The following is a 13,724-nucleotide window of genomic DNA, read 5'->3' as shown; positions in this document are numbered from 1 at the left end:
GTTTCAAGATATTTAAGACATAAGTACCCAATATTTTTATTTAAAATGTCTAGATAATTGAATAGAATTATTTTTTTGACTTGACCTCATGGTCAGTAGTTGGAATTTTTCTATTATACATGCAAATCAAAGTATTTTAAGAACAGCCCCCAAATCATTTTAAGCCCAATTATCTATTTTAGTCAAAATTGCCTTTCTCTCCTGAATGAATTGAATAATAAAGGTAACACTAATCTAGATGATTTAGGCAAGTATTTCACTGCTTTCTTTACTAGTGTCAGTTATTCTCACAGTTTTAAAAATAATACATCAAGACCTATAGATTTTAATTTTTCTTCTATTTTCCAAAAAACTTATGTATCAGGGAAGGGAGCTGTTTAGAATGTTTTATTGCTGGAGACCAAAACTAGCCCATTGATTGTGAAACATCAGCCTTTTCTAAATGTGTTTTGATTTTATTTTACTAAGTGAATTCCATCTCATCCTGTTATTATCCTTTGTTTCTTTTCTGTAGGTCAGTTAACCATGATTGTGGGTCAGGTGGGATGTGGGAAGTCCTCTCTTCTCCTTGCCATCCTCGGTGAGATGCAGACACTGGAAGGAAAAGTTCACTGGAGCAAGTATGTGTATTTTTAATTGGTTTCTGTTGCGCTGTCATACATCTGATGATCTCTCAAGCGAAGAAATTAGAGCAATAGATTTCCGTGTTAGGAGTCTGAGAACCCCTCAGAAATAAGCATAGCTTAAAAAAAAATCAAATTAGTGGAAACTTTAAATGTTTTAAATTAAAAATTATAAAACAATTTATTACAGAGGTTTATCAGAGAGAAACTTGTATGTTGCTTTTAAGTAAGATTGGGATTGTAAAGATAGATTTTGAAAGTTATATGGGTAACACTCAAAGAAACACAACTTAAAAATTCATCCCATAATCAAAGAAGTTATGGAAAACTTGCATTATTTATAAAGCATATGTGCACACAGAGCTTTAGTGGTCCAAAGTTCAGAGAAGAAATATCGAATAATCTTTTCCAAGCTCTTCATAAGGGGCTGAGAAATAATCCTTTTCTCTTCACATCCAACTTAAACTAGACACTAGAAGTGTCTAGTTAGGGACATGACTGGGTCAGACTAGCGTGTTGTGCAAACCCAAAGACATGGTGCTTCTTCTGTATATTTGAATGGTTGTTTTGGGTTCTTCAGAGCACATTGTAGCAATAAAGTGACTCAGAACCATAATATTATATAATTGTGTAATAAAGAATGAATCATATTTCTTTAGTTTGATCTACCTGGTAGACCCCCCCTCCCCCATTAGCAGTTTATGGAGAAATTGTTTACAGTTTATCTAAGATATTGGATTGTAGACAGTGGTTCCCAACCAGGTGTGATTTTGTCCCTAGTGGACATTGGGCAATGTCTGGAGACGTTTTTGGTTGTCGTACTAGGGGAATTGGGCTGCTACTGATCTAGTTAGTGGAGGCCAGAAATGCTACTAGACATCCTACAACGCACAGGACTGCCTCCCCACAACAAAGAATTATCTGGCTCCAAATGTCAGTTGTGATGAGGAAACCTTGCCCTAGACCTACACATGTCCTTTAATATCATTTAGTTCTTATCATTGTAAGTTCCATTGTGGCTTGATCTACTGTTTACATACACAGGCATCTCTTAAGAATGAGTGAAAACTATTTACAGGCATTTTTAGAATAGACTCTATTTTAAACTCCAATTAAGAGACGGAGATGCTTGGATGTGAAATTTGAGCTGGAAACAGCAGAACTATAAATCCTATTTTTGGTATCCTTGGTGAAAGAAGGAGGCTGAGAAATGTTGAGGGTACAGTTTATTCCTGTTGGAGTAGTAGACATGAAACTGTTTAGTGCTTATCCAGTAGAGAGCTTGGTAATAACTGCTCCCTGCAGTTTGCTTCATGACGGGTCCCTGTTGATCCCTAAGGTCAGATGCTAGGTGGTGTGTACCCTGCCACCATCACCTGCCATCTTGGATGGACGCAGGTTTTGAGAAGCAGGTTTTACTGGATTAAATTATATTGTATGACATATACGGCCATAATGAAGTTATTTGGCTTTTATTTTTACCTTGTTTCACTAGCATTAAAACAGAGAGAAAGAATGAGAGACTGTGACAGAAAAAGCGTGAGATTTTATTTTCATATCTCTAGAATGTTCTTAAAATCTAGTCTTCTCTAGTATTACTTAAGATTAGCTCCACTTGGGCCAAACTGACTCCCAATATTATCACTAATAATCATTATTATTTTGTTAGTGGATAAATAAATGATATGGGAATTAGGAAAGTATTTTACACAGTCTACTTATTTATTGAGTTTCTAAGCAAGATACATATATATATATATATCTTAAGCAAATTTATATCCTATCTCATTTCATAAAAGTTGTGAATTATTTTATATAACATACTATAATAAAGCTTGAAAAATAAAGATATCAAGAAGGAAAATAAGGTTTAGATAATAATCTGAGCAATTAATAGGGTAGAAATGCATGCATTGGAGTCTTGCATGTTTATAACACATGGGTCCCAAATTCCACTCTGAGCTTCATGAAAGCTAGTCAAAGAGGGAAACAAGAGATAAAAAACACACATATACTTAATAAAGTTTAAGTTTTTTTTTAAAAGAAATAAGAAAGAAATATCTCCCATGGATCCTAATTTTTAAAAAGCTAAGAAAAGGTTATCTCTTAAAGTCAGAGCCAACAGAATGAAGATGTGAGAAAGGATTTAAGAAAATTCTAAGTACTTAGAGAATCACTATAATTTAAAAATCATCTCTTTATGAATACTTGCCTTAATAGACAATAATTCCATCTCTTCATGGCAGAAAGGACTAAAATTTTCTTCAAAAAATATTTGGCTTTGTCTGACACACACACAAATTAAAAACTAACCCCCTAAGAGATTAAATAAGCTAACACAAGTTTTATTTTTCTTTATTTACAAGAACTACTTAATTTTTTTCCATGGTATCCTTAATATCTGATAAAACATATTTTCAAATCAGGAATGTTCAGAGAATACTGACCTTTTTAAAAGAGTTATTTGCAATGACTTTTCATCCTGGAAAAAAAAAAACAAAAACTTGTGCCTAGTCCAATAAGGAAAGGCATATAAATGTTATTAGAATAAAGCTAATTTAGAAATTATCAATATTGATAGGTTGATGGTGTGTAAATGCGAAGAAGTACTTTACCGCAGCAGACTGAATTGTTTGCCGAATTTTTAAAGCTCAAAACAAAATAAAGCAAAACAATAAACTAAATGTTATGGTAAAGCACCAAGTGCCTTGCTGTCATTCTTTCATCATTGCATGTATCTCTGGTTGCGTGATTTTATTTTTAAATGTGTCCTCATAGATGGCAGGACCAAAGTCCTATAAAGTACTCTGCCCTGTTGCAGCAAGAAATATTTACTTTGGGCGGGAGAGAAGGCACTGTTGCTCATCCAGGATAGACCTACATGGGTAGAACTTGGTACACAAAGACATTTATACATAGATGCCTCCTTGGCAATTGCTACCTTTGACCTAGTCTGACATGCAGTAGCCCCAGAAGAGAAAGGAGAGAGAGATGAGGGAGGGACTGAAAAATTCTCCAAACTTGTCAGAATGCCAGGGTTCTTGCCCCTGCATCTGGGTGTGCTCTGTATTTGTTGAAAAGCAAATGTTCTGCCTGACTGAAGTTGTCCTTTCCTAGTTGTCATGATAAATAATAATTCCTACTGACATCTTAGGAACTAAGACTAAATAAAACTCTTTACCTGATGGACGGTTCCAATGAGGGAGTCCAGAATGTGTAATAATTGTGGTAATCATGTGAGACATAGCCATCATTTATCTTTGGTTTCCCTTTCTTTTTCTTCCACCTTGCCCATGCCATCAGCCATCCTGTCAGACCCCATCTGTCATGATGTTCTATTTGCTAATGTCTTGGTGCTAATTTGCTAATTGGCTTTATAACAGTGGCTGAGTTACTCTAGGACTGGCGAATTGAGGAGTTACTCCTTTTCATGTGATGTTGCCTGGCATGAAGGGGTGATAACATGAGTCAGCTTTCCTGGATCAGACATGATATAGCATATTTTCGCCCACATCTAGCTCCCCTTCTTCCAAATATTGTTCCTGATTTAAGCTTGCAAAAGTCACTCTTTCCCATTCCATAAGGTACCAACCATGAACTTGGAAGTTGCTAGAATACCAAGTTTAACTTTTACTCTTGAAGGAAAATACACACAAAATCCTGCATGTGGAAGTGAAATTGGATGCTATTTTCCAGAAAGGGATTTTCCATTTGACCTCCTCACTTTCTCGCTTGACTTCATCACTGTTCACTGTCACATCGAATGGTGGACAATGAGTCTATGGACATGGAACTGGTGATTTTCATGTAATCAGATAAGATCTGATGTTGGAATTCGGAGCTAACTATTTATTTATTTATTTATTTAGGAAGAGAAGAAAATAACCTTCCTCAATTGAATTTGATTAAACATATCGTTAAGTGAAAAGTTTGGAGAGGTGGTCTCTAGAAGTTAAGGGCTACATTACTCATGGAAAATGAAAGAGAATAATTTTTTAATTTGTTCATGGGAAATGACTACCTACAAATGGATCTATATCTACCTTTCCTTTCTTCCTCTGAAACTAGTATATGTGATTTAACTTTCACTCTTAAAGGAAAATATATCTAAATCCTATAAGGGGAGGACTTCAGAAGTGAAGATCCTCTATACGCTGTTTTGCCTTTTGCATGACATTACTACATGAATGAACCCTTCTTTCTGATAGAAGTCTTTAATTTCTTGCCCTCCTCATTTCATGATCCTCTATTTTATTTTATTTTATTTTTAAAGATTTTTTTGATGTGGACCATTTTTAAAGTCTTTATTGAGTTTGTTACAGTATTGCTTCTGTTTTATGTTTTGGTGTTTTGGCCACAAGGCATGTGGGATCTTAGCTCCCCTACCAGGGATCGAACCCTCACCCACTGCATTGGAAGGTGAAGTTTTCACTACTGGACCACCAGGGAATTCCCATGATCCTCCATTTTAAAAAAAGGTCTTTCCTATCTCATAAACAACGGGAGCATTTCTCCTTTTAAAAGAAGAATCTACCCACACTTAACCTCCTTGTTCTCCTTCCTCTCAGCGCAATGCAGTCTGGCTGAAGAGTTCTCGTCATGACTGCCTGAATGCTCAATTGTCATAATTTGTTCTCAATCGTGCTTAACTTCTCCATAGCTTTTGAAACTGTTCACCACGGATGACTCCTTGAAACCAACTCCTTTCTTGGTTTCCATGATACTTTTACTTATTCATTTGTTTAAAATGTGTATTGGACACCTGTAACATGCATATCATTGTATTCATTGTTGGGGGTAAATAACTGAATAAGGGAAACCAGCCCCCTATTCTCATGAAGCGTAGTGTTCAGCAGGAAAGGCCACGAGGAAGTAAGAAAGTATTTTCATAATTATTTGGTTAAATTTTTTAAATATCAGGAAGAAAAAGTACAGGGTTTTATAAGAACAAATCATAGGTGACCTGAGTTGAGTTTGTGAGATCAACAAGGTTTTTTTAGGGGGGGAGGCATACATGAATGATCCTTGAACTTACATTTTAAGAATAAGCCAAAATTAATGAGTTAAACAGTAAGGAGCTGCAATACAAGTGGAAGAATATACAGTCTACTGTAGGATCCCCTTCCTTTATTTATATCTTTGACTTCAGTTTTCTCTCTAAGTACTAATGACACACCAGTGTACATTTCTGGCCAAGAACCTTCTTCTGAAAACCTAATAGCTCCTCCAAAAAGTCTTATACAAGCTGCAAATTGAACACATCCAAACTGAGCTCATGTTTCCAAAACCTCCTTCTCTGCCTGTATCCTCGAAGGGTTGTGTTCTCACCCCCTGAAATCAATTGGTAGGAGCCCAAGTCAGAGCTCAAGGATTCAACCTAGATTCTTCTTTCTCTATCGCCTGCAAAATCCAACCAATCACTTTTCTTATGTCTGTTCTTCCATTTTTGTATCTAGTTTAATTTTCCTGGTTCAGGTACTTAATCGCATTTGTGAACTACTCACTGTGAACTACTTACTCCCTCACCTTTCTTTACACTGTTGTGAGATTTACCTTTTGACATGAAAATCTAATTACTTTCTTCTTGCTTATAATTCTTTTCTTGACTGGCCAAAATGTAGAAGAAATATTCTAGACACCTTTGCATAAAAGGGCCTTTCCCGATGTGGTCCCTATCTAACTTCTTAAATTCATATCCTGCCATTCCACCCACCCTTTCCATTGTGTTCCAGTAACACTGGACTGCAGGTCGTTTTCAAATACACATACCTCCTCTGTAATGTCCTCTCCCAGGTTGGTGGCCTCACTGTTTTTTCTGGTGTCAACTCTGATATTGTATCTTTGACAAAATCTCTAATTTTCCCAGGTGGACTGAAATGTACCTTCTCTTCTGGTCCCTCTGCACTTTGTTCAAATAAGTAATGTGGGCTGGTCTCCTTCCTAGACTGAGACACCCTCAAGCCAAGCATGTTGTTTTTTGCTTTTCATCTACTTCACATCTTACCCAGACCTGGGCTCTTTCCATTTCTCTTTGTAGACACACAGGACTCTCCTCTCCCTCTCTCTTTCTCTCTCTCTTTCTCTCTCTCTCTCCCTTTCCATCTCCATCCCTATTATCTTTCTAATCTCAGCCCACAGCCCCTTTCAACTACCACTGTCTCACCTTCTTTTTGTAGATAAAAAGGCCTTTCCTGGGACTTCCCTGGTGGTCCAGTGGATAAGACTCCGCCCTCCCAATGCAGGGGGCCCGGGTTCGATCCCTGGTTGGGGAACTAGATCCCGCACACATGCCGCAACTTAGAATCTGCATGCCCCAACTAGGACCTGGTGCAGCCAAAATAAGTAAATATTTTAAATAAATTAATAAAGGTCTTTCCCCTTTCCCTCCAGTTCCTTTTATTCTCCTTTCGCCTCAGTCTACTGCAGTCTCATGTCTACCTCTGCCACTCCACTGAAACTATTCTTATCCAGTCCATCAGTGCCATCCTAGTTATTAAATTCACTGTGCACTTTTTAAAAAAATTTATTTATTTCTTATTGGAGTATAATTGCTTTACAAGGTTGTGTTAGTTTCTGCTGTACAACAAAGTGAATCAGCTACATGTACACCTATATCCCCTCCCTCTTGGACCTCCCTCCCAGCCCCCCATCCCACCCATCTAGGTCGTCACAGAGCACCAATTTCCCACTAGCTCTCTGTTTTATGCACGGTAGTGTATGCGTGTCATTCCTAATCTCCCAGTTTGTCCCACCCTCCCCTTCGCCCTTTGACCTTCTGCCCACTTGACGTTGTTGCCCATACCTTTCTTCTTCAAAAGGTTTCCTTGCTTAGTTTCCAGTGAAACTCACAGTCAAGTTTTCCTCTTAGAACTTTTGCCTGCTCCTCTCAATCCCTTCTGCAGATGTCTCTTCCTTGGCCATTTGTTAAATAGTGATGTTTTTCAAGGTTCCGTCTTTGTCCCCTTCTTTTCTGCCTCTATATATACTTGCTGGGCAATCACACAGCTTCCCATGATTTTAGTTTCCTCTATCTGCTCCTGCTCCTTTGTTCACTTCGTTGTGATAAGCTAGCATTGTTGAAGTCATTTATTGGCTTTTCACTAGCAAAGGAAAGAATCCAAAGTCCTTGGGATCTAAGGCATATATTTTGAGGGAAAATCATCCCAAAGGCTTCATTTGTTTACCAGATCTGTCTCCTGAGCTTCAAATTCTGCTTTCTGGCCATGGTCATTCTGATATCCCTTAGGTATCTCAAACTGAATGTGTCTGATTCTGAATTTATATCTTCCCCCACCATATGCATTTCCTCATCCGTGTCCCCTGTCTGTCACTCCTTCCTCCCTTCCATCCCTTCCCATCTTGTCAATCACACAATCCTAGGTATCTTTGAACATGTCCACTTCTCTTCATTCATTCACCATCACCCGAAGTCAGGGCACTGCCTTCTCATCTCCAGTATCTGACAGCCTTCAAGGCTCTCTGTATTACCTCCCATCTTGCTCCCTCCAATTTATTTGTTACTTTCTGCAACCAGAGTGATATTTCTAAACTGAACCTGTTATCTCTTTCTTGTTTAAATCCTTTTAGTGTTTTCTGTGGCTCTGTGGAAAAGTTCAAACTCTGTAGAACGGTTTATGAGCTCCTTCACTATGGCTGTTCACCACTTGTTTTTAAAATTCATACTTTTCTTCTCTCACCATTGACACCCACATTTCAGAAATGGTAAATTTTTTTTTTTTTTTAGAAATGGTAAATTTATATCAGCTCCTTGTATGACCAGGATACTTTAAGGTCATCCAATATGTATTTTATTTGGTCTGAAATATTCTTCACCTTTTCTCCATCTAACCCACTCTTATCCCTCTGGCATCAACTCTTCTATTTACCCTGGTTTGCCAAAGGTGGATTGGGTGTCCTTCATCTGTGCTCTAATATCACCTTTTCCTTCACCCATCATGGTGTTTATTCCCTTGTCACGTTCCCACCAAACAGAAAACAACATGAAAGAAGGAATGACTTTTCTTTGTTTACTGTATCTCTGGTATTTTGGCACTAGGGGGTGATCAATAAATATTTTTCAATTGATATTAAATACATATAGTTGGAGTTAATCAATAGTAATTGAAAAAAATTGGTGACTTCCAAATTCATATCTCCATTTCGGGCTGACATTTTCAAGTATCTGATGGGCATTTCCACCTGGATGGCCGATAGGAAAATTAATTCATTAATTTCTGCCATACACCTGCTCTTCCTCATCTGTTTTCTCTCTTCCTCAGATTAAATAAAACCATTGAGTTCATTTATTGGTTTTTTTACCACTAAAAAAATAAAATAAAATCCAAAATTTTTGGCATCTAAAGAATATTGTGTGGAAAATATCACTTGGGAAATTGTGCATTTCATTATTTTTATGAGCAACTTAAATCAGAGAATAATCATTATTGAGAGGGAAGGTTTAGTCTGAGATTGTTTTCCCATACCTCTATTAACCACCCCATGATGTCATCAGAAATGTGCAGTTGTGAAAATCTTATCATTAGAAACACTAAGCCAAACATCACCAAGTAATGAACTTAGGTACATTTTCTCCACAAAAGCATATGATGCTTTCCAAAGTGAAATAGGATCTGTTCTTGGAGTTCTTGTAGACTTTAATTATGTGTGTGGTTTTTGAATTCAGAATGATGGAGTTCAACTAAAATATTAAAATTTAGAATAATAAAAAAATAGGTCCTCGGGTGTTTTTTCCCCAATGAAATAGATATAACTAAATTTAATTAGCCAAACACCTTGTTTTACGTAAATAATATCAATCAGTAATTAATTATACCCAAATGTTGCAGTGTGACCATGCATTGTGCATGTCCGTCTTTCTCACCAGGTCCTTAAGGGCCAGGCTGTGTCTAAACCCTTCAAGTTTAGAGAGCAAAAAGTATTTCTTGTTATGCCTTAGGGTAACTAATTAGGAATTTAGATAGATTAAATTCAAATATTAAAAGTAGGGAGCGCTTGGAAACATCAAATTCTTGTATAAACTAAGAAACTGTTCTGCAAAGTTTACCTAAATCTACACAGGTAGTTGGAGCAGAGTTGGGGCTAGAACATGTCCATTGTATGAACCCAGATTATATATGAAGGAGAACAGTGCTGTCCTTCTTTTGGAAGCTTACTAAGTAATTATTTCCTCACTGATGAAGATGTAAAAGAAGACGGTCATTTATCTGGTTTGTCTTTGGGACTAATATCAAAAACTATTTGGGAAATGTAGCTATTTTATATGTTCAATGTTTATCTTTTACCTGATATGTACACTCATTCATTCTATATTTATATTTCATAATTAATGAACATTGTTTGCCACACTTGCAGTGTAAATGAATCTGAACCTTCTTTTGAAGCAACCAGAAGGTATTATTTCTATTTTAATCTGCGTTTAATAAGAGTAACTTCCTTCCTCAGACTTTACCTGATAACTCCATCTCTTACTCCTAGTCATTTTATTCATTCTGATAATGTACAAAGTCATTTATTAAAATGCGCTAGCAATATTTCCAGTAGCAGTAGTTCCCAACATTTGGAGGCTGCTAAAAGAATTAATTTGCCGAACAAAATGGCCCATTGTGTCAACTGTTATCTTCTCCATGAGTCACATGGGTCTCAACTTTGGCTGAAACTCAAATGTTCTTAGCAAATTGGATTTGGGATTTCATAAAATAAAATTGCATAAGAATTAATATGTATATTGTTTATGAATTAAACTGTGATGGGATCTGCTTCTAAGCTGGAGCTGGAGAGCCAAGTGCTTCATCCATTAAAAACAAAAAACAAACAAAAAAAACCTTAAAGGACCTGGGGTGGGGAGAGGGAAACAGACATGCCAGAGGTTGGGAACCACTGTTTTACCACACAGATGGTTTTCTAAGAGACTACTAGCATACTGTATATTATCATGCCTTCTAAACTCCTAAGGCATAATGTTTCAGGATGATCACTGATCATTTCTAAGTACTTTTTTTCTTAACTTTATTCTCTTTTAACCTTAATTCCTTAATTAGTACTTACAGACCATAAACTAACTGTGGAAGTGTGAATTTTAAGCTGACCCCTTCCCTACCCCAATCTCATCATCTTCTGTATCTTCAGCTCACATGCATTTTCCTAATTATTGCAAATTAAAATCTGATGTATAGACATCTGGTAGAATTTGCAAGCCAAAAAAATGGGGGACAGGGAGGAGGCTATCATTTTTTAAAAATAAACTATTTCAATATGTATTGAAATATGTGGTTTTTAAATGCGTAGTTTCATTATTGAAATGGACTCCTCAAGATCACTCTTTGTTTTGAAATATTTATATTATCTATTAATATTATCTATTACTTTAAAATATGTTCATTCAATTAAGCCACAAACACATACTATAATTACAGTATTAATTCACATCTTTTTAAAGATATTCATATAAAATTCAGAGTTATGTAAAATGCTTTTAATATAAAGTAAAATATCCGTGGCTATTAGAGAGTTAATTGCTATTTATCTTCAAATTATTTTTAAAATTATAGTCATTTTAAAAAATAACATTTTAATTAATAGTTCATATCGTAAAATACTTCTTTAGCATAGCAAAATAAAATTTGCACCTTGTGTGTTGTTTTAATTAAGTTCTCATCCCTTTAATTTAGTGGAATATTTAACCATTAATTAATAAGGTTGATGGTTGTTAAAATGTTCTCTTTTAGAAGTTCCCCATTTCTGTCTTTGAGATATTTTATCAACTTTCATTTTTCTTTGTTATACTAAAATACAGATTCAGCACAGCACCCTTGCTGTGTTTTGTTTTTCTTTTCCATTTTCTAGTAGGAACAGGTATTCTGTGGCTTACGCAGCTCAAAAGCCTTGGCTATTAAATGCTACAGTGGAAGAAAATATTACCTTTGGAAGTCCTTTCAACAAACAGAGGTAATTTTGAATGTATAAAATTTAGAACTCAAATGAGCAACTATTTCTAATCCCTATGTTTGGTTCACGGTTTCTGGAGTCTTTTTGTTTTAAATTTTTATTGGATTATAGTTGATTTACAATGTTGTGTTAGTTTCAGGTGTACAGCAAAGTGAACCAGTTATACATATACATATATCCACTCTTTTTTAGATTCTTTTCCCACATAGGCCATTACAGAGTATTGAGTAGAGTTCCCTGTGCTATAGAGCAAGTTCTTATTAGTTATCTATTTTACATATAGTAGAGTGTATATGTCAGTCCCAGTCTCCCAATTTATCCCCCCCCCCCCACCTTATCCGCTGGTTCTGGAGTCTTTGTATTGGGACTTCCTTTCTTCTCTGTTTGCCCTGCGTCCGTCCTCGTCACCTGGTCTATTAAGTCAACTCTTGTAAGAGAAGCCTCGTTGGAAGTTTCAGCCCATCCTATACAATTATTGAGAAGAATTTGTACACCAAAAATAAACAGCCGTAACCGAAGTGTGTGTGTATGTGTGGGGAGGGGGTGGACATGGTGCTGAGGTTGTTGGTAAACAGAAGAAAAATCCCAGTAAGGAGCAGAAAGAGGGTTAACCGTGGACAGAAGAAAAGGAATATGGGATCTGAGGGGTCTGGTTACTCGGAGCAGCCAGAATATGTTCTCTTTCAGTCATCTTTTAAACACCCGCTGGAGTGTACAAAGGCAAGACCCTTTCCTTAAGCCACCTGCATGAGGGGTAGGGAGTGTCCTAAGACCCTGAGCTGGGTTCTGAAAGTTAAGGAAAATTAGGTCTGGGGAGAGGCATGAGGAAGGGGGAAAGGAGAGGAAAGTGTGGGAGGAAAAACTCAAATTATGTGGGATTGTTTGGGGCCTGGGAACAAACCAGACAGAAAGGGACCTGTGTGTATTGATGGCAGCAAACTAGATTGTAAAGGAAGGCTGAGATGAGACAGTCAAGTGCCTTAAAAGCCAGCCGGATATAAATCTGACATTCTCGGGAGGCACAGCAAGTGGTAAAAGGGGACTAACAAAGTAAATGTGATCTGGCAGTGTCATAAGAGATTTATGTGGGATGAATCTGTATTAGGAGCAAAAAGACATTTAGAAGTTTGTTGGGATAATGATCCAGGCATGCTGTGTTTGTTGCCTGCACTTGGCAGTGACTGTAGAAATGGAAGAAGAAGAGATGGTTGACAGAAAAGCATTCTAGAATAAGAATGGACAAAATAAGAGCAGGGGGAAGAAAAGGGAAGAATCAAGAATGACTTGAATATTTTAAGACCAGGTGATTGAGAAAATGAAACCATTGATATTTTCCCTAGCACTCCCAGTGCCCATGCTTCCCGGTATTTCCAGTCTGTCCAATTTCCAGATCCAGCCTTAGGTCAGCTTGAGTACATCAGTCCTCATCGTCTTCCGTTTTCTCCTCCCTTCAGCATCATGATTGTGGACACAGATTCCCCACCTGTAACCCATGCTTTAGCCCCAGTGAGCCTCCTCTTATCCCTCACATGCACCGTGAACTTGTTCACCTTCCTGCAGTTCCTTAAGCCTCCCTTCCCTCATTTTTATTCCTGGCAAATTACAGCTCATCTTTCTGGATACACCTTACAACTCGCCCCCTCTCAAAGACGTCACTAATTTCTCAGAGCAGTCGGTCATTTCTTCCTGTGTATTCTAGGAGCACTTTATACCTACCCATCTATAATATTCAGTACCTAACAAGGTACATTTTTATTATATGTTTCTATGTCAATCTTCTGCTCCATTTAATAGTTTTTTTAAAAAAATTTTAACCACTTTTTTCACTGAAGTATAATTTACAATGTTGTGTTAGTTTCAGGTGTACAGCAAAGTGATTTAGTTGTACTTATTTATATCTATTCTTTTTCAGATTCTTTTCCATTATAGGTTATTACAAGACATTGAATATAGTTCCCTCTGCTATACAGTAGATCCTTGTTAATAGTTTTATAAAAGTGGGAACCAATATCTATTTATCTTTGTATCTACAAGCCTAGTGTAGAGGCTAGTATATACTAAATAGTTCAATAAATGTTTTATTTCAGCTTCCAAGACATTGGACCTGGGACTTAGTTTATGGGCAGTATATTAATA

The 13,724-nt window shown here is 36.8% G+C and overlaps 1 protein-coding gene across 1 annotated transcript in view; it reads left to right on the top strand.

Moving 5' to 3' along the window:
• ABCC9 (ATP binding cassette subfamily C member 9) overlaps positions 1–13,724 on the top strand; it is a 139,893-nt gene that overhangs the window by 61,180 nt on the left and 64,989 nt on the right. The window contains exons 19-21 of the mRNA XM_068559737.1: positions 515–620; positions 9,996–10,034; positions 11,487–11,588. Coding sequence (XP_068415838.1) covers positions 515–620; positions 9,996–10,034; positions 11,487–11,588 — 247 coding nt within the window. The remainder of the gene's footprint in view (positions 1–514; positions 621–9,995; positions 10,035–11,486; positions 11,589–13,724) is intronic.

The sequence above is a fragment of the Eschrichtius robustus genome, chromosome 13, assembly GCF_028021215.1.
Source record: "Eschrichtius robustus isolate mEscRob2 chromosome 13, mEscRob2.pri, whole genome shotgun sequence".
In the NCBI taxonomy this organism is placed as follows: domain Eukaryota; kingdom Metazoa; phylum Chordata; class Mammalia; order Artiodactyla; family Eschrichtiidae; genus Eschrichtius; species Eschrichtius robustus.
Note: the sequence above shows the minus strand (reverse complement) of the source record. Positions and strands in the feature narration are given on the sequence as shown.